Below are 22,656 nucleotides of genomic sequence, written 5' to 3'. Positions count from 1 at the left end.
TGTCAACATATCGGTTGCATATATAATAATGAGAGCTTCCTCACCTTTTTGATTACGACTTTGTATCCTTTTAATTATGCAGACTATAATGTTCAACATATTTCCCAAGGAGAAGTTAAGCTTCTCCCACCATTTTGTACACCTCTATCATTTTCAAGGCACAAACTGGAAAGGCCCTAAAATGACAGTAACTGTTACTTGTCGAGATATCGGTGGTTTTCAATGTTGTCAGTCAGATTACCTGGAGTTATTTGCAGATGATGGTTAATTGGTTGCTTGTTCAATGGATTATAAATGCAATCTCTCACTGTAATATCGAATGTGTTAGTTTACACTCACACAGCCAGTTAACAACGAAAAATATGACGACTTACTGACCATTTTTACGATAGTCTTTACTGAACAGAAGCAGTAGTCAAGCAAATATAATGATTTTAGAATGAGATTTTCACTCTGCAGCGGAGTATGTCTCATTCTGGAAACATCCCCCAGGCTGTGGCTAAGCCATGTCTCCGCAATATCCTTTCTTTCAGGAGTGCTAGTTCTGCAAGGTTCGCAGGAGAGCTTCTGTAAAGTTTGGAAGGTAGGAGACGAGGTACTGGCAGAAGTAAAGCTGTGAGTACCGGGCGTGAGTCGTGCTTCGGTAGCTCAGTTGGTAGAGCACTTGCCCGCGAAAGGCAAAGGTCCCGAGTTCGAGTCTCGGTCGGGCACACAGTTTTAATCTGCCAGGAAGTTTCATAATGATTTTAGTTTGTGCTTGAAGTTAATTTTGTTTTGTATTAAATTTTTTACTTATAATGCAGTCAAAAATGCTATAAATGGTAATTATTGCAAGCAGTTTTAATGTCATTTTGAGAAAAATTGTACTTCACGCCTTCACAAGCGTATCAGTTGTTCTCGCCTCCAGACATCACGCAAAGTAAATCTTTGGAGCAGTGGATGTGAATTAATATTTCTCTCATGATGACTGATCGAAATTGGTTTCAATATTTGTTATTGCCCTCATAGATTTGAATGTATAATACAATGTACCATAGGCAAACAAGCCTGACTGTTATCCGCAGCAATGCAGTTCGGCAGCGTGGACTTTGATTGCCCGCTCTTTGCTGCCGTGCATGGGCAGTTCTCATCACCCCCACACTTCGCCTCTATGCACGGAAGTTCCATCCATAGTGGCACGGGCTTTAGTTTCAGCAGCTGCCAACCAACTTGGTTCAGGAGATGATACAAAGGCACTAGGACAGGCTTCTCAACCAAATCTGTGCATGCATCCACGCCAGATGGGGGTGCAATGCCTTACTGATAGGTGGGCTCATATTACCAAGTTCTTTGTAAATTTGACTTGATTTTGTAACCAATGAAATAGCCTCTACAAATGTGAAACAACTGAAGTTTAATTTCATTTCCTCCTCCCATGCAACTGAAAGGAGGTAAGTGTGCAAAAAATATTATATTTTTTTATTGCACAATAAGACAAATATTCAGTACAAACACAATGTTGAAAGACTGAATGTGATCACATCTAACAGATTGTATATTGATGACAAAGGACAGTTTCTGAGGACAGGCACTAATCTGTAGTTGTATTCTTTCTTACTTCTTGATGTTTCCATGACGAGATGTTGTCTCATAGTTCCATATGGATGTAATGCTTGAAAAGCGTTGACTACAGTGACCACTGTATTTAAACTTCACACATTGATCCCTCCTCCATAACAGCCACTAACAAAGACTGTAAACATGCCTATGTAGAGTATGATGTTGTGTGTAAGAAATTGGGAAATATTTATGTACAGGTGCAGATGTAATGTTGGCTACTGACATATGTTTCTCGTCTATAACACCAATTCATTGTTTGAATGTGTTGAGGCAAATTCGAAAATATTCCGGTACATCTAGCTGTTCTGCTGGAACTGAAAAATCTGCACAAGTCTGGTGAGTTACTGTTTTATTATAATAATTTGTTTCATATTTGTAGAGGCATGAATGCTTAAGTAAGAATGGAATTTCAGTGGGAACTGCTATGAATCTGAGTACTGTGCCATGGAATCCAAATTGTCTTACTGCATAAGGGACAAAATTGTTGTTACCGAAGGAGATATTTGTTCACATATACCTTCACTGTCACATTCACATATGCCAAGAATTTAATGATTACACTACCTTCAGCGGTATCAGGTCAGCCATGATAACATTCCAATATCAGGCTGAAAATCATTTTCACAACACTGTTAAATAAACATTTGTAACTACCAGAAGGTAAGTTTGCAAAAAAAAATGTTATATTTTGTATTGCACAATAAATATTCAGTACAAGCACAATGCTGAAAGGCTGAATGTGATCACATCAAGCAGATTCGTATTGATTACATAGAATTACAAAGTTCAAGGCAGTAATGCTGCTTCTGACTGCATCAATACATTATGTTAAACAAAATATCAGTTCCCTATATAAATGTCAGTTAATACTTTAATACTATGTTTGTATGGGCTGAGCATACAATCAATAATGAAAAGCAATCTGGTTGCACTTACCAAAAGTGTTGAGAATATGATGAAACCAACTGGTACATAGAAATGAATGATAGATATCTTAAAACTGCGTCACAGCTTCCAAACGAACAAGTCAAGTACTGCCAATTGGGACATTTAAAAGTAGCAAATAGCTTCCCTGAATTTTCCATTTTCTTCTTTGTTCTTAATTGCACTACTTGGTTTACCTTATCTTATCTGGACTGAGGTGGCACTGTGGTTACCAATGCACGACCTTCGAGTGCCTACTCTCTCTGTTACTTTCCCTAATTTTTGTCTCTCATAGTCCCTGGAATAGATGGGTCCAAGTGAGATGCACTTCCTTCGCAAACTAACCATCTTTCTGCCCTAAGGACGAAACTAATAGTCTCAAGAACTAGTTTAGATTTGCTCCGACTTTTAAATGAGTATATTGGCAGTACTTAGAATTTTGACTCATGTTTCCTCACAATTTTGCAGTTTTCTAAAAATGAATTTTCCTTTTGACACAAGGAAACACAAATACCAAAACAGTAGGCACCCTATTGTATACTTGCTAACTTAGAAATAATTTTGCTAAGTCTGGCAAGTACAGTCACTCCATTATTCATTTTAGATATTTTATATTCATTTCGCAAGTTACACTGTGTTGCATGAAGCTCAGTCAAATTCAGACAAATTAACAACAGTATATGATTAATAAATTAACAAAAAGTTACACAATAAATACAGATAGAGACCAGCATCTCATACTTCATTCACAACACTGCAACACCCATAACCCCATACCAGTTAAGCACCTTTTATAATTATCTTATTCAGAAATAGCAGTTTTACCTAATGTAACATATATTTTTACTTTGAGAGTAACTTTCTGTGGTTCCTTTTGTTCAAGAGTTGCCATAGTATTAACATATGTATACTGCATCAGAAAACCGACAACCACCTCTCCATCATGAGTTTTGCTCTCCTCTGTGGGGATGACTACTAGCTTCACTGCTGCTTTGTTTGCCTTTCTCCATACAACAACTCTGTAACAACAAAATTACTTCTGTAACCCAACTGATTTGGCACTTTTATACCATACAAGAGTAAATGTAAAATGTAACAGGATATAGGAGATGTACAATACAGGTCATAATATGTAGTGGAGTGATGGAGTGTTGTAAGCTTACTCATATTACTTCCCCGATGAAAATATGAACTGCACCTATGATCATAACCAAACAACATGAGAGATCAGTATAAGCTGTGCAATGGAGTTCACGAACATTGCACACTGCTAGCCACTGAAATTGTAAAACAGAAATAATGGAATTTTATTTATTGTACTTATATGGTATAGCAGCAAGAATAATTTATGTGTGATTTGGGGGTGTAGAGGAAAACAGCTCTCACTTGGCTGGGCATCGAGTCAGACTCAGTCGGGACGACATACAGCAATGCCATTCCGTTCTCCATCAACACTAAGCCATTGTTACACAATTATAGTGGCTGGCTAGTAAGGACGTACCAGTCTCTTACGAGTACATGATGAGATGATTTCAATTGGTGAGGGATCTGATAAACTTGCTGGCCAGGGTAACAGTTGAACATCCTCTGTATAAGGTAGTCAGGACAGCATGGGTCACTTGCAGTATTTTGTTATCTTGCTGAAAGATAATGTCATGGAGACCTCTAAGATAAGGCCCAGCCACTGGCCTTAATACACCAGAAATATGTGAGCTGCTCTCCAAATTACCAGCTATGTGAACCAGAGATAAATGTGTGCTGTACCCAATGGCACATCATACTGGCACACCAGGTGCTGGTCCTATATGGCAATGACAAATGCTATCTGGTAATATTTGTTCTCCTCGGAGCCTCCACATGTGAATATATCCAATGTGATGTACACAGAACCAGCCGAAAAGATGGTGTGGTGTTACTCCTATGTCCAGTGTTGACATTGAGTACACCACTGTTACTGTGCCTCTCTCTGCTACTATGTCAGGGGAAGCCACAACACTAATCACTGTGCTGACACACTGTGGTGCTCCAGATGTCATTACTCTGTCTGAGTGGATTCTTGTCTTGCTGCAAACAAGCCCATTTCCTGATTCAAGGAATGTGGCACAGGTGTACAGTCCTGCATGAAGTAACAAACAATATGTTTGTCCTCTTAGGCACTAATCACATGGGCATGTTACTCAAAACCCAGGATGAGAGTAAGCAACCTGTTGTGATTCCACTACAGTAATTACATTAATGTGATTGAATGTGTTATGTATGCCAGTATTTATTTAACTGATGCAAGGAGGAAATATAAAAATGAAGAAGGCAAAAGGGAATACAAATATCTAAAAAATGAGATTGACAGGAAGTGCATAATGGCTAAACAGGAATAACTAGAGGACAAATGTAAGTGGAAAGATAGATACCACCTACAGGAAAATTAAAGAGGTCTTTGGAGAAAAGAGAAGCAGCTCTATAAATAGCAAGACCTCTGATGGAAAACCAGTCCTAAACAAAGATGGGAAAGGTGGAAGGAGTGTATATATTGTCTATACAAGGAAGAACAACCTGAAGACAATATCATATAAATGGAAGAGGACGTAGATGAAAATGAGATGGGAGATATGATACTGCGAGAAGAATTTTACAGAGCACTGAGACATAAGTCGAAACAAGGTTGTTGGAGTAGACGACATTTCATCACATAGCCATGACAAAACTCTTCCGTCTGGTGTGCAAGATATTTGTGATAGGCAAAACAACTTCAAACTTAAAGAATTTCAGTTCCAAATAAGGCAGGTGCTGACAGATGTGCAAATTACCAAACTACCAGTTAAAAATGTTATGGTTGCAAAATACTAACACGAATTCTTTACAAAAGAAAGGAAAAACTGGTAGATGCTGACCTCAGGGATGGTCAGTTTGGATTTCGGAGAAATGTAGGGACACAAGAAACAATATTGATCTTACAACTTATCTTATAAGATATATTAAGGAAAAGCAAACCTATTTTTATAGCATTTGTTGACTTAAAAAAGCTTTTCATAATGTTGACTGGAATTCTCTCTTTGAAATTCTGAAGGTAGCAGGGGTAAAATACAGGGAGAAAAAGGCTATCTACAACTTTTACAGAAGCCAGACAGTATTTATAAGAGTCGAGGCGCATGAAATGGAAGCAATGGTTGATAAGGCAGGGTTGTAGCCTATCCCCGATGTTATACAGTCTGTACGCTGAGCAAGATGTGTAGGGAACCAAAAAGGTCATCCGAAGACCAGTATCAGTTGCAAAGCAATTTAGAAAAGATTGCTGTATGGTGTGGCAGGTGACAGTTGACGCTAAATAATGAAAAGTGTGAGGTGATCCACATGAGTTCCAAAAGAAATCCGTTGGAATTTGATTACTCGATAAATAGTACAATTCTCAAGGCTGTCAATTCAACTAAGTATCTGGATGTAAAAATTACGAACAACTTCAGTTGGAAAGAGCACAAAGATAATATTGTGGGGAGGGCAAGCCAAAGGTTACGTTTCATTGGCAGGAGACTTAGAAGATGCAACGAGTCCACTAAAGAGACAGCATACACTACACTCGTTCATCCTCTGTTAGAATATTGCTGCGCGGTGTGGGATCCTTACCAGGTGGGATTGACGGAGGACATCGAAAGGGTGCAAAAAAGGGCAGCTCGTTTTGTATTATCACATAATAGGGGAGAGAGTGTAGCAGATATGATATGCAAGTTGGGATGGAAGTCATTAAAGCAAAGACGTTTTTCGTCGCGGCGAGATCTATTTACGAAATTTCAGTCACCAACTTTCTCTTCCGAATGCGAAAATATTTTGTTGAGCCCAACCTACGTAGGTAGGAATGATCATCAAAATAAAATAAGAGAAATCAGAGCTCGAACAGAAAGGTTTAGCTGTTCGTTTTTCCCGCGTGCTGTTCGGAAGTGGAATGGTAGGGAGATAGTATGATTGTGGTTCGATGAACCCTCTGCCAAGCACTTAAATGTGAATTGCAGAGTAATCATGTAGAAGTAGATGTAGAAGAAATTTGGAAAGAGAATTAAAATTTATGGGTAAGAAATAAAAACTTTGAGGTTTGCCAATGACACAGTAATTCTGTCACAGACAGCAAAGGACTTGGAAGAGCATTTGAAAGGAATTGACGGTGCCTTGAAAGGTGGATGTAACATGAATGTTAACAAAAGCAAAACAAGGATAATGGAATGTAGTCGAATTAAATCAGGTGATGCTGAGGGCATTAGATTAGGAGACAAGACACAAAGTAGTACAGGAGTTTTCTTATTTGGGTAGCAAAATAACTAAGGATGGCCGAAGCAGAGAGGATATAAAATGTAGACCGGCAATAGCAAGCAAAGCGTTTCTGAAGAAGAGAAATTGGTTAACATCTAGTATAGACTTAAGTGTAGGCAAGTATTTTCTGAAGCTACTTACGTGGAGTGTAAATACGTATGGAAATGAAACATGGATGATAAACAGTTTCGACAAGAAGAGAATACAAATAGAAACTCTTGAAATGTGGTGCTACAGAAAAATGCCCACTAATGAGGAAGTACTGAATAGAATTGGGTAGACAAGAAATTTTGGGCACAACTTCAGCCAGGAAGGGGTCATATGATGATAAGGCACATTCTAAGACAATAAGGGATAGCTCTCTCTCTCTCTCTCTCTCTCTCTCTCTCTCTCTCTCTCTCACACACACACACACACACACATAAAAAAAAAGTTTTGCATCACCCGGGTTCAGAGAACTCCTGAAGACAGATGTTGACTGTGGATACTGTATCACAGACACAGACCTTTTGACTGTTCAGAGATATCACTAAACCCGCCCAAAGATGTAAACAACCATGCCTGAGCAGTGCCTATTAGACGGAGGGGATCTGACAGACAACCAGTTCCAGTCATTTCACCAGGAAGGAGGTACATGGCTTGTGTTATCTGTAGTTCAACCATGCCTAGACGGTCAATACTGCGGTTCAATTGCACCCACCAGGATGGGCTCTCAACAAGGGAAGTGTCCGGACTTCCTGGAATGAAGCAAAGTGAAGATTTTAGACGTGGAGGAGATACAGAGAGACATGAACTGTCGACAACATGCCTCACTCAGGCTGCCCAAGGGCCACTACTGCAGTGGATGACTGCTACCTAAGGATTATGGTTCGGAGGAACCCTGCTTTTCGTGCAGCCACAGGATGTCGTGTTACGACTCAAACTGTGTGCAATAGGCTGCACGATGTGCAAATTCACTCCCGACATCCATGGCAAGGTCCGTCTTTGCAACCATGACACCATGCAGCGTGGTACAGATGGGCCCAACAACATGCCAAAGACCGCTCAGGATTGGCATCATGTTCTCGTCAATGATGAGTGTAGCATATGCCTCTTCAACCAGACAATTGTCGTACACATTTTTCGAGGCAACCTGGCCTTAGACACACTATCCAACAAGTGCGGCAAGGTGGAGGTTCCCTGCTGTCATGGGCAATTCGCGCCTCTGTAAAGCACATCTTGTGTATGACTTCCTTCAGGATAATGACATCGCTCGACTAGAGTGGCCAGCATGTTCTACAGACATGAACCCTATTGAACATGTCTGCGATAGATTGGAAAGGGCTGTTTATGGATGATGTGACCCACCAACCACTCTGAGGGATCTAGGCTGAATCGCCTTTGAGTAGTGGGACAATCTGGACTAACAGTGCCTTGATGAACTTGTGGATAGTATGCCACGATGAATACAGGCATGCATCAATGCAAGAGGAGTGCTACTGGGTATTAGAGGTACTGGTGCATACAGCAATGTGGACTACCACCTTTGAACATCTCGCTGTATGGTGGTACAACATGCAAGGTGTGGTTTTCATGAGCAATGAAAAGGGCGGATATGATGTTTATGTTGATCTCTGTTCCAATTTTCTGTACAGGTTCTGGAACTCTCAGAACCGATGTGATGCAAAACTTTTTTTTATGTGTGTATAACACGATTGGAGTGGTTGCCTTTTCCTTACTTTGACCTGCTCTGGAAATGCTGTTCTGGTAATTTATGTTCTTCAGTTATCTAAATTAACTGAGCCTTCCATAAATCAACAACTGCATATGACACTGTCTATAACGGTTGTATGTTTGCAGAAAAAAAAGCCCGAGTACAAGGGTGAGAGAAGGAGATGACGAAATGTTTTAGATAGGTTATGTTATGCCACAACAGAGCTTTGGAAAATAAGATTTTAAACTGCAAAATGTTTCTGGGGCAACCGCTGATAGAAACATAAGGAGCACATAATGGTACTGGATGATGCATAATTACAGGTGTTTAACCTGAATGACTACGGTACAATTTATGAGAACTATGTGTGAGATAGCTTTGTGGAAGAAGGGTGCTCCATTTTTGAACAAAAGGAAAAAGAAAACAAATTCCTCATCAGCGTCTGCACTGTTGGGGGGGGGGGATGTAAAATAAAATCCAACTGATATGTTACTGTGGATGTTAAATGCAATAGTAATCAAAGCTGAGAATATAAGCTGGTGGCTCTGCAAGTGACATCAGTTTCTTCTGCCACAAATTTTATAGCCAGTGTTTTCTCCGAGACACCGAAGGCTTTTCAACAAGAGCTTTTCCACCCATCTGCCTACAGTCTGCCCAAAAGACAAGCAAGCATTTCCTAAGCAGCATCAGATCTGACAAATTTCTGAACCTACCTTACCATTCAGCTAAAGTCTCAAGTGATATAACTGAATTACAAAAAACAGAATAAACTCACTCTGGCAATTATCTCAAGTCCCACAAGCATCTGTAGCTTGCTACAATGAATTCCTCAACGGCCAACCTACAATATTTCAAGGAGTTGTTGATAAACGGTTTCAGAGATGTAGTGAATCTGACAGATAGTGTAAAGCAGTAACAACACTACATCCTTAAATACTGACTCAGACATTATCAAACAAATAATATTTATTACTCAATAATGTAAATGAAACAGGCAATTTCACCTGAAAACATACTTGGGATCATCTTGGAAGTTATGAGTATCACCGGAATCATCATATTCAGCTGCATCATCCCTTGGAGGTAGAATGACAGTGCTTGTTGGCAGTTCAACTTCCCCAGTGAGATTAACACGGACAGGTTTCGGCTCTTCTGTCATCGACAACTGTCGTGTCAGTGATGACGACAGTGAGAATGTCACCTCTTTCTGTAAAAATCAGGTGTAATTTATAATGTACTCAGGATAGCTTTATTAGCACAACACATACAGACTGCCACTTCACATTGGTTATTCATAAATACAATATTTTCGACACATAATATGTTCAAGAACAACAAAATCTGCAACTGCTGAACAATGCAAAAGAGTTGAGAAAATGGTCAGTACACCAATAAACTTGTTAAACAGCCACCAGTCAGCATTCCTCTGATGACCCAGTGTCATCCCGGCCCTGAAAACCTCAGCCACATCCTACACCAGGGCTTCGACTACCTCTCGTTGTGCCCTGATATGGGGTATATCCTACCGAACATCCTAGACATATCACCCAATGTAGTGTTCTACTGCCCACCCAATGTACACAATATTCCTGTCCATCCCTATTCCAATACTGCACTAAACTGTCATCATTGTCATTTACTTGTTGTCAACCTAGGTGCCAGAGGTGTCCCATACACCCACCTAGCACCTCCTACCTTAGTTCAGTCACAGGCATTTCCTACCCAAAAAAAGGCAGGGCCACACATGAAAGCAGCCATGTTGCAATTAATTAATGTGCAGCATCATGGGTGCCATTTAGGAACTCCCTTCTAGCACTAGTTTCTCAGAACTACACAATTGAGAACTGTCTCCCCATCATAACCTATGCTCCCAAAATCCCCCTGGCCTAAACCTCTTCCTCTCCTCTGTCCACACCACTCCTTCCCTGTTCAGATTGTGCACTACCTTTTCACATTCTCTCTCTCTCCTCCCCTTTTTCAATCTCTTTCTTTTTCTCTTCCCTCTCCCCCTTCATCTCCATCTTCCTCCTCATTCCTCCCCCATCTCTCTCTTACATGGTCTACCCACTGAACTATTTTCATCTTACTGTGCAGCTGCTGAGTCATTTGTCAAAGACCAGTACTACACTACCTCGCGACATCATCTTTGCTTGTGTGTTCATCCCTACTACCTCCATCTTACAAGCAACTCCTCTCAATAACTGATAATCAACAGTTAGTCTCGTTGTGTGTGTGAATGTACACACTTTCATTACTGACAGAGCATGAGCTTGAAAACTAGAGCAAATAAACCTTTTCACTGAGTGTTTCTATGTACCACACATCAGTCAGTCGTAGCTGACTGGTTGCCTTTCCTTAATTTTACATACTGTCCATAATTGAGACATTGAGAACTAGTGATAACGAAATTTAACATCTTTTAAAATTTGCTGTAAGGCTGCTACCTACTGCAAAGGCATTTTTTTTTTTTTTTTTTTAAATTTAAGTTTCGCTTCAACATAAATTTTAATCCTTATGTGTTTCAATAACTTCTTGACAACATAAGTCGAAGAACTGTTCATCACATTTGGGATCATGATTACAGATACATACTGAAGTATATATCACATTTATTAGTGAAGTTTATCATACATGATTCACTCTTTTACTACGATACTGGTTTCCCTTGCTTCCTGCGACTAAATAAATAAATATTCTCTGACCCTCAACTCTTAGACATATTGTTAGCCCCTTCTAGGGAAAACAATTTTTGTTTAAATTTTTATCTGTCAGCCTCCATCATCCCGTTTAGCAAATATGGTGATAGCTACCAGCAAATGTACAAATAACGGCAAAATATTTGAACAATAACAATCTCCAATGCTCATCTGAGCAAAGTAAATGAATGACAGGAGGTCCACTGTCACTATATTACTAACAGTAAAGTTCCCCTTGATGAAGATACGCAAATCTGACTACATAACATGAGTCATAGAGCCAGAGCAACTTCTGTAACTCCAGGACCTGGGCCTGATCTATGTGAAGGTCCCTCTCAGGTGACAGTTCAAGGTTAACCCACTGGTGTGCGCCACTGCATCTGCCTTTATACTGTATGGCAGGCCACATTGCCCATTCCATGTTGGCACTTCCAAAAGTGCCCAGTAGCATTCTCACATATTGGCAAATGTGACTTTATATGATTGTTCCTGCACAGTCAACGCCTTGCTGCACCTAATGAGGTACCCATGTTTCGCCTTACATCAACATCCTGCCATGCCCAACCAAAATTCTTCTGACAGCCTGTTATTTATATTCTAAAGTAAAATCGTTAACTCTGGCTTTTATTCTTAGCCTTTTAGGAATTGCATTACTGACATATGCAGCAAGTAGCTCCAACTAAACACTCACTTAACTCTCCTTCTACTGACACCAAAATAATTCACAAACATATACATCTAACCTCTCTGAAAAATCTTGTTTAATGACTCACCAATACATAGGACATGTTTATCAGATGAACACTGTTTATTTTTCAGTTCATCACAAAAATAGGGAGTAAGACAATGGCTTATAATGTATTTGCACTTAACTGTGCCCATTTTAATGTTACAAGCAATTGAATGGTCTGGGAACATCAGTTTAAATGTCTCTCCATCTCTGATTAAGAGGCAATGAAAACTTCCTTTTTGAGATCCCTTTTATAATGTTCAAAAGTCACACTGATTAGGCTTTTGTAACATTGTGCCTTGTTCAAAATGACCCAACTGATTGTCAAGAAGGGTTTTAGAATTACAAACTGTCTCACATTTGTTCGAAACTCAAATATTTGCTTGGAATTGACTGAGTTCAATTTTTATTTTACTAGCAACATTTTCTCTTTGAACACTTGTAGACGCACAACAAAAGTTTTTAAGGAAAGGTTGATCCTCTTTAACTTCAAGAGAACTCAAATGAACTTTCGTTGGGACGCAGACAAGGCACAACAAAAAGACCGCTAAACAAGTAAGCTTTTGCCCAAAAAGCCTCTTTCTGAATGAGACAAAACACACACACACACACACACACACACACACATATGCACGTGCAATGCAACTCACACACACAAGACCACTGTATCTGACTGCCATGTGGTCATCTGATAGAAAGTTGTGTGTGCGCGCTCGCGCGAATACCTGTCCCTTTTTCCCCCCAAGGTAAGTCTTTCCGCTCCCGGGATTGGAATGACTCCTTACCCTCTCCCTTAAAACCCACATCCTTTCGTCTTTCCCTCTCCTTCCCTCTTTCCTGATGAAGCAATCGTGGGTTGCAAAAGCTTGAAATTTGTATGTGTGTGTGTTTGTTATTGTCTCTATCAACATACCAACGCTTTTGTTTGGTAAGTTACAGCATCTTTGTTTTTAGATATATTTTTCCCATGTGGAATGTTTCCCTCTATTATATTCAAAAACAAATGAATCTGGAGATAAATTGTTGCACACTCATGCACTCAAAATTACCACACAATCACTCAATCTCACGTGCACTAAAACGAATTAGAAAGAGGAAAAATAGCTATACATGTATTCACAGAGAAAACAAAACACAAAAGAGCTAAAAGGAAAGCACAGGGAAATGTGACTGGCTGACCGCTTACAAAAAACTTGGGTGAGCTGTTAACACATTAGAAACATCTCCCTAAAATCTTGTTAAAAATGTTGGACAGTTCACAAAAGTTAAAAAACTGAGCCACATTCGTTTGAAAGTTACTTAAAGAGAGAGAGAGAGAGAGAGAGAGAGAGAGAGAGAGAGAGAGAGAGAGAGAGAGAGGGGGGGGGGCAGACGGCTCACTGGTCAGAAAATAAAAAAACAGTCCAATAAAATGTGGCACACAATAATCTGCACACCACAAACACCACACATTCGAGGGTCCTCTTGCCGGAGTAAGAATCCGTGCATCATAGGGTGTGGCCTATGCAAACATGGGTAAGAAAGACCTTGTCCGACCAACGTGGCTGGCAGGAGGTATGCCACTGTCGAGTTGTGGGCTTTACAACTCAGAGTTTACTGTCAGTCATTTCCAGCCACTAGTCTTCCCGTTGACGCAGGACTTTGTACCTGAACAGGGAGGTGATAGCTTGCATAGGGATGGCACACTGAAATAAATGAGGATCAAGACACATCCTTGGCTGCTAGATCCACCCTTTCGTTCCCTGCAAAACTCATGTACCCTGGTACCCAGTAGAATGACACCTCTTTCCCCAGTCGTCGTAGTTGGAGGAGGGCATCCTGGTTATTCTGCATTACTTTATCTGCTAGGTACAAATGTTAGAGGCAGTGGACAGCACTCAGTGGATCTGAACAGACAAGAAATTTAGCACTAGAAGAATGTCTCATCTTCTTCGGTGCCTGCAAGATCACATATAATTCTGTATCAAAGACAGTAAATTCTTGAGACAATTGGATCTTGAGGACACAATCTGGGGAAATGACAGAGCAACCAACAGTGCCACCTGTTGAAGACCCAGCTACACAGTTACAGTGCTTATATAAAATATCAGAAAAAACAGAAGCAGGAGTGCAATGTCTCCTGTACTGTACAAAATCTAAAATGGTACTGGGCTTCTGCAGTGACCAAGGCGGTAAACTGTTAAAACCCTGGGTTTGGGGTCGTACATGCTCCACACCGAGTGGCTCCAGCACATGCTGCACGCAGATGCCAAATGGAATAGTGGTTTGTGGATGGTTGGTCAAAAGGCGTTCCAGAGGCAAACGAGCAACAGTACATATACAGGTGAAGTTGGAGCTGTGAGGAACTTACATGCCCCCCCCCCCCCCCCCCACACACACACACACTTATCTGCAGGAAACTGAAAGACCATTTTTGCAGCCCACTACTCCAACCTCCACACTGTAAATTGCCACTGATGGCTTGCTGTTGCAACAGTGGAGGGAACACAGAAAACAGCAAAATTGTACACAGATATTGACCACTGTACAAGACTACTTATTATAGATGTGAAACTGTTTATGGCTACAGCAAATAGGGCAACACTTAAAACACTGTCCTGAGGAACAAAATTCTCCTGCTCAAAACGATCTGACAGTGAGTCACCTATTAAGGTCCTAAAAAACAGCTGAGACAAGAAGAACCATATGAACATGGGGAGGTGGCCACAAAAGCGTCACTGATGCAGCTGTGTGAGAAGTGTCTCCTAGTAGTATCGTACACCTTACTGATATCAAAGAGTATGCCAATTCAGTGATGTTTAGAGGAAAGCCTGCTGAATAGCTGCCTCCAGCTGGGTAAGGTTGTTGACAGTGGACCAAAATCTCCAGAAACCACACTAAGAGCAGCTAAGGAGCTGCTTGGTCTCTAACAATCACACCAGATGATAGTTAACCGTTTGCTCCAGGGTCCTTCCTACACAGCTCATTACGGTGATACTCTGATAACTAATGGGACGTATGTGGTACTTTCCTAGCTTGAGGAGAGGTATTAAAAGTGCCCCTCTCCACGAGTTGGGGAAGTTACCTGTCTGCCATATAAGATTAAAATATTCAAGGAGGATTTCCTGTGATGCTGCAGCCAAATGTTGAAGCATGCGGTACCAGACCTGGTTATTACGGGGTGCAGTATCACGAGTCTCAGACAGGGCTGACTCCAGCTCCCACATGGAGAAAGGATAGTTGTAAGTCTCAAAAGTGTTGGATGTGAAATCCAATTCCCCCACCCCCCCTACAGTTGCACGGTAGCAACAAAATGCCAGATCCTGGATGGAAGTCGCAGTAGTTTCTGCCAGCATCTGAGCGATCTCTCTAGGTGTTATTTGGAGATACCCTGTTTCAGTACTGCTGCTATTGGCAAGAAACAACTGTGTTTACCATAAATCCTCTGGATAGCTTCCCATACTTTCATAGAACAAGTGGAACGGTTTACAGAGTTCAGGAATGCATGCAATGAACTTTTGTTGCTCTCCTTGATTACGTGTTGAGCCTCGGCTCTCACGACTCTAAAGACTATGAGGTTGTCCTGCCCACCAAGGTACAGGTTGCCTCCTAAGATAAGCTGGATGGATAAGTCAGCGGCATGAGGGATAACTTGTGTGATGTGGTCCATCATTTCCTGGATGCTGTCGTGAAGTTCAAAGACAGCTAGCTGGCTGAACAGCGTCCAGTTACCTCTGCTGACCATCTATTTTGGTGGATTCTGTGAAGCAATCTGCCAGAATGAAGGTCGACAACGGCCTCCCTCTGAGGACAGTCTGCCAGGGCTGAAGAGCAGAAATGGAGGTTGGTGACTGAGAATGACCCAGTAACAGTAAAGAAACGAGTGTGTGTACTGCTGTTGAGGATTTACTGCACAGCTCATGAGAGTTCATGAGGCTCTCCAAAACCTGGCCAAAGGGCAAGTAGAGGTTGAGCCCCACAATATAATGAAGTCTCCCAGTAGGAGAAATGATCACGGAAGTTATTGCACAAGATATGCGAGAGCCTCAGAGTCTATAGCATCTTGCAGGGGTAGATACAGTGAGCAAACAGTGATCCTCTGACACTCGAATTTCAACAGAAACGGCTTGCAGGTCAGCTGCCATGAAAGCAGAGGAGTGACATGTGCTATTGACAAACACAGCAATCTCTCCCTTGGCTCTTTCCCTAGTCAGATCATCCTTGCGGTGAAGGGTATACCATCATAGCACAGGAGTATCAGTGGCTTTAAAATGTGTTTCCTATAAACACACCCACAGGGAGCATTCAGAGAAGTTTCAGTTCCTCCAAATGTGTCCTGTGCCCATTAATGTTCCAATGTAACATGGGAACCATCTATTACGTGGATTGCACTTCCACACTGTCTTTTCGCCTGAAAGGTGAGCCCATAATGGTTGGGGCTCAGTCTTGGGGCAAGATGATTGCCCCAGTCCAACATCAAGGCGTATTAGCTCTACCGAAGAGTCAAGGGAGATGTCAGATAATACGACCTCGACATCATCCGACTGTTTACTTCCCGACTCCATTGGTGGTGGACGTTTGGCCTTTGAATTCTTGCTCTGAATAGTCTTCAGAGCCACAACCGCGACAGTGGCAGTGGCATTACTGGACGATGGAGTAGACTTAATCTTTGGTCTAGTAGGGATCTTTGCAACGTTAGCAACAACAGAATTGTCTGATGTTTTGGGAGGAAGTGTTGGCTTATTAGGAACTGCAGTAGCACAAGTGCACTGGCAAATGCAGGTACTAGTGCTGTCACTAGCAAACTCCGTTTGGATAGCAGCATTGGGCTTGTGAACTGGTTGTTTAAGAGCAGATGCACAGCAGACAAAGGAGGCAGCAAACTTTGGGAGCCGCAAAGATCTTTTTGGACTCTCCATATGAAATATGTTTAGTTGTTTTTATTTCCTGTATCTTCCTTTCTTCAAGAAAGACACTGCAGTCCCTGCCCTAGAGAGGGAGATCTCTGGAGCACTTGACACACTTCACAGGAGACTAACAACCAACTCCTTCATGGGGTGGCCTTCCCATATTTGCCACAAGTGGCTTCTCCCTTACATCCGACAGTAGTGTGCCCAAAGCGCTGTCACTCAAAACAGCACATTGGGTTTGGGAAACAAGGTCGCACCCGGGACGAAGGAAACCTGCCTTGACGTGCTCTGGAAGTTTTGTTCTGTTGGAAGTAAGTACCAAAGAGGCCGTTTCACTATATCACCACCCACCATTTTCATTATATTTAGTACATCAACAATGCCTTCTTGGGCCCACTTATTTTTTAGTTCTTCTCTGGGTACGTCAGCGAGATCCCTACAAGTCACACCACCTTTGCTGTAGTTCAAGGTGTTGTGCAGTTCTGTCTCTATAGCACACTCCCCAAGACATCTAGCTTTTTGGAGGTTAACTGCTTGTTGGGAAGTAGAAATTTACACTAAGAATATTCCATTTCGCAAGCACGTGGCTGACGTTTAAGTGTCACAGATTTTCTCTAAGCCATTTCAAATATAGAATGGTAAAGCCTTTTCCAAACCACCCTCTTTCCTCTTGACGGTGAAAAACACATTCTGGCTAGCAGCATGTGTTCTGGTACTAGAAATACCACCATTCTGAATAGGTCCTGAATTAGCAGGACTGGCCACATGAGCCCTCTTGTTTGAGTGGGTATTGTACCTACCAGCAGTCCGCCCTTTCCTCTGAGAGGAGTAAAAGAAAATTTTGGAGAATCTCTGTCAGTCGCACACGTAGCTAGGGAAATAAGGGTCCACTCAGACACAGCCCTGCATGCCTGAGCAAGCCTTATATAACTGAGGTGTGGCAGGTTCCCCAGAGGTTACCCGTTAACAACTGTTTCACCTCAACAGCCATGCACCTCATCCAGTGCTCAGGATGAAGGTTTTCATTAAGGTGGTTTATTCTGTCCTTGAGAACCAGGCGGTCATGCCAAGATCCCTCTTCCCTGTGCCACACAACGTTGCACTGCCGCACTGCAAAATGGTCGCCGAAGCATGCCCAGAGCTTACAGTGACGGAGGACTTCTGGTGCTTACCAGTTCCCAGCTCAGGAACCCTGGGGTTGCCAAGTCTGTACTCAGCAAATGGATGTTGAGCCCCTGAGTGGTCTTTAAGAATGAGATACTACAGTCTGACATCTCATATTCGCCGAATCAAAAGTTAAAAAAAAAATTATTATTACAATTTTCTTAACCAGCTAACAAATTAAGGTTTGATTTCAGATTCTAACCATTGTTCATTGAAAAGATTGTACCATGTTTCAATATTGCTGGGAGCTCAAATGCCATCAGTGTGATGTCGGGCATGCTGCATATCACTGGCTCAAACCTGACACCAGTAATTATTTGTTATTTTGTATTTACAATTTCTGGAAGCTTCTTGAAATACCTTATATTTGTAAAGTTTGTATATCTGAAATATTTAAGTGACTCAGTTCACTCCTCCATCCAACTGTGATCCACTCCCACTGTCCCCAAATCACCCTGTTAGCTTCTCAAATTTCTTAACCTCAACATGTAAATCAACTTTACATCCACAGAAAGAAACACAATTCACCACCTAAAAACTTATCCTGACCTTATAATCCTAACCGCTGACAACGGCTTCACCACTGTCGTCTTTAACTCCATTGATTACCTGGCAGAAGGACTCCGCGAGGTGTCAGATTCATCTGCCTATAAACCCTGCCACAGTGACCCCATTCCAGAAATCCAGCAGGCTCTCCAGTCTCTTCTCAAATCCTTAGGCCCATCCCAGAACCTCTGCCCAGGGTCCATCTCTCTCCTCACTCCTACCACTCCCTCCACTCCTACCTTCTACATGCTTCCTAAAGTCCATAAACCCAATCACCCAGGATACCCCATTGTGGCTGGTTACTGTGCACCCCATTGTGGCTGGTTACTGTGCACTCCATTGTGGCCAGTTACTGAACCCCCACTGAGAGAATCTCTGCTCTCGTAGAACAACATCTTCAGTCTATTACCTGCAACCCATCCTCCTATATAAAAGACACCAACCATTTCCTCCACTGACTCTCCACGGTTCCTGTTCCTTTACCACTCAGCACCCTGCTCGTCACTACTGATGCCACCTCCCTTTACACTAACATCGCTAACGCACATGGCCTTATCGATATTGAACACAACCTCTCCAAACACCTGAAAGATTCCAAACCAACAACCTCCTTCCCAGTAACCATGATGAACTATATTCTCACCCACAATTTTTTCTCCTTTGAAGGCAATACCTACACACAAATCCGGGGTAATGCTATGGGCTTATGCCAACCTATTCATGGGCTATTTAGAGGCATTCTTCTTAAATACCTAGAATCCTAAAACCCTCACCTGGTTCCAACTTTCGTAATCTGTATTGAGGATGAGGACACCCTACCCGCATTCCTCCAGAATGTCAACGCTTTCTCCCCCATTTGCCTTATCTGGCCCTACTCAACCCAACAAAGTGCACAAAGTCACAGCAATGAGAAAACAGCTCTAAGTGTATAAGATAAGAAATGATAAAGCAAATAAAATTTCCTCTTGCGAACTCTTTCTTTGGTAGCAAAGACAACAGGAATAAAAGATTAGGAATGTGATTTTGCATACATACACTTTATCTAAGTTAAGTTTTTATTAGAGAGCAGAAAGATACCTCAGATTCTTTCTTTTCTAGTTTTTTCTTCTTTTCTTCCATTTCTTTCCGCCATTCCTCTAGGTCTTCATCAGGAGAAGGTAAGATCAAGAACTGCACAGTGCTTTGGTGCTGTGTTGGGTTACACAACTTAAGAATGAATTCACTTCTCTGACCAATCTTCAGAGGTTCACATGTTACAATCCGTACTTCTGGTACATGATAGCTGAAATTGAATATCAGTTGTGGAGCAAATGAGTTTCATGTAATTCTACTTAAGAGCAGAAAACTTTACACGAAAATACTGACTTCCAGATGGAGAAAAATCTGGATAATGCTGCAACAAAAAGTTGTAAAATAAAACACACACACACACACACACACACACACACACACACACACACACACACACAGAGAGAGAGAGAGAGAGAGAGAGAGAGAGAGAGAGAGAGAGAGAGAGAGAGAGAGCAATCCACACCTCTTGAGCAAGAGACAGTACAGGTAACAGGTATTTTAATATTATATATTTTACAGACTTTACTGAGGTAAAGTCTGTTAAATCAGTTGATAGCTATATTTACTTATCATAGAACACATGGTAAATCAAAGTTAATTCACAATTGTGTGTTAACGTTGGTTTACCGAGTCTTTTATAGCAAAAATTGTAATCTAGAGAATAAGAATAAAATGTACAAAACAGCATAAAAGAGCCAAGAAGTCACTTCTGACCATATACAACGCACCTGTACTAACTGCAACAAGGGTCTCTAATGTTATGACCTATTAATCTTATTAAGCTGACTATTCAATTACTGCTGGAATCTCATCATTTCAATAAATTTCACAGTACATAATAAAGAACTGGCATATCAGTAGATGACTGTTTGAAACCTAACACACTGAGACAGTTAATAGTCCATACAAAAATATTACTTCTATGCCTTTTTTTCCCTCACTTTCCACTTTCTTTCTAATTTATTTAATTAAATTTAGCTACCAAATGCATCAATAGCATTAGATTAGATTAGTTTTTCGTTCCATAGATCTGTGCTGAGGAGATCCTCGTAGATGTGGAACATGTCAAATTTTTTTTTTCCAAGCTGAAATAACAATACTAATAGTATGATATATACAATACATCATTTGTTTCTATTAAAAAATTAGTCAATGGAGTAGAAGGAGTTGGCCACTAGTAAGTCTTTCAGGCTCCTTTTAAACTGATCTTTATTTGTAACTAAATTTTTTATGTTTGCTGGCAAATGATTGAAGATGAGTGTTCCTGAGTAGTGGACCCCTTTTTGAACTAAAGTAAGTGCTTTTAAGTCCTTGTGCAGATCATTTTTGTTCCTGGTATTGTATGTATGAACTGAGCTGTTTGCTGGAAAAAGATATATATTATTTAGGACAAATTTCATTAAGGAGTAAATATACTGAGAGGCAGTAGTTAGTATACCCAATTCTTTGAAGAGGTTTCTACAGGACGTCCGTGAATTTACTCCACAAATAATACGTATTACACGCTTTTGGACTCTGAAAACTTTTGTTTGACTTGAAGAGTTACCCCAAAATATTGTACCATATGACATTATGGAATGAAAGTAGGCAAAGTATGCAAGCTTTTTCATTTTTATGTCCCCTATGTCTGCTAATACTCGAACCTGCAAATACAGATTTGTTAAGGTGTTTCTGCAGTTCTGTGGTGTGCTCCTACCAAATGCATTCATTATCAAGTTGTAATCCCAGGAATTTAAGGCTGTCAACCTCTTCTATCTGCTCTTCTTCATACTTTATGCATATGCTATGTGGAAACCTCTTACAGGTTCTGAATTGCATATAGTGAGTCTTTTCGAAGTTTAATGTCAGTGAGTTGGCTTTAAACCATTTATTAATATCCATGAAAATATCATTAGCAGAGTTTTCTAGAACTACACTTGACATACTATTTATTGCAATACTTGTGTCATCTGCAAACAAAACGTTCTGGCAGTGTAACTGATGAGAGATCATTAATGTACACAAGAAAAAGCAGTGGCCCTAAGATGGATCCTTGTCGGACACCACATGTAATTTCTTCCCGTTCTGATGATGACTGATGTCTTAATTCACTAGTCCCTTGCACTGACACCCTTTGTTTTCTGTTAGCGAGGTATGACTTGAACCGTTTTGCAGCACTGCCCGTGACACCATAGAATTCTAATTTATTTAAAAGGATGTTGTGATTCACACAATCGAATGCCTTTGACAAATCACAGAAAATACCTGCTGCTTGTAACTTGTTATTTAGTTAATTAAGTACATTTTCACTGTAGGTGTAAATAGCCTTCTCGATATCAGAACCCTTCAGAAATCCAAACTGTGTTCTTGATAATATGTTATTTGTGGTCAGATGGTTGAGAAGCTGCCTGTACATTACTTTTTCGAAAATTTATGAGAATGCTGGCAATACTACAGAGAGAGTTTACTGTTAAAACAGTGTACATGTAGTGTTTCAATGTCACTTTTCTTTAGTTAATATACAATTAACTAATGAATGAATGAATGAATGAATGAATGAATGAATGGATGGACAGGCAAAATTCTGGCCAGACAGTTCACAAAGGCTTTTCTCAAATTTGAGCATTTATACTAACAATGCAAAAAATATTTAAATATACTTATTGAATACAGTTTAAGTTAACCTAATTTTAGTTAATATACTGGTAAGTAATATGCATTTTATTACACCTCTCATAACTGATCACATTTTATAATATAATTAATCAGACCCTACTTTTTCTAAGTGTCTTTTAAACAGCATTTATTATTACATTTTTATATAAACAATGAAGATTTTAGATTAAAATAGCTTCCAAATTATTGGATACTACATAAATCAAACACATTTCTATAATCGGGAAGCATCTTATTTTAACTAAATTAGTGGAGGTCGCTTTTCCAGACACAGTTTATTAGACCAGTCAAAATTTTTAGAAATTGTGGTATTCTGAACTTCGAATATCAAATTCCTCTATAAAATAAAAATTCCCCCAAAAAAGTAACTACACTACATCAAGCAACAGAACA

The 22,656-nt window shown here is 40.5% G+C and overlaps 1 protein-coding gene across 1 annotated transcript in view; it reads right to left on the bottom strand.

Moving 5' to 3' along the window:
* Nucleotides 1–2,270: 2,270 nt before the first annotated feature.
* The window catches only part of LOC126244214 (dynactin subunit 4), a 40,627-nt gene continuing 20,241 nt past the window's right edge, over nucleotides 2,271–22,656 (bottom strand). Inside the window, exons 5-7 of the mRNA XM_049948219.1 lie at nucleotides 19,615–19,819; nucleotides 9,529–9,719; nucleotides 2,271–3,542 (exon numbers count right to left, since the gene is read on the bottom strand). Of these exons, the coding sequence (XP_049804176.1) occupies nucleotides 3,326–3,542; nucleotides 9,529–9,719; nucleotides 19,615–19,819 (613 nt within the window). The 3' untranslated portion in view covers nucleotides 2,271–3,325. The remainder of the gene's footprint in view (nucleotides 3,543–9,528; nucleotides 9,720–19,614; nucleotides 19,820–22,656) is intronic.

Source organism: Schistocerca nitens, chromosome 1 (genome assembly GCF_023898315.1).
Source record: "Schistocerca nitens isolate TAMUIC-IGC-003100 chromosome 1, iqSchNite1.1, whole genome shotgun sequence".
NCBI classification, from domain to species: Eukaryota; Metazoa; Arthropoda; class Insecta; order Orthoptera; family Acrididae; genus Schistocerca; species Schistocerca nitens.
The sequence above is the reverse complement of the archived record's forward strand: the minus strand, read 5'-3'. Positions and strand labels throughout refer to the sequence as shown.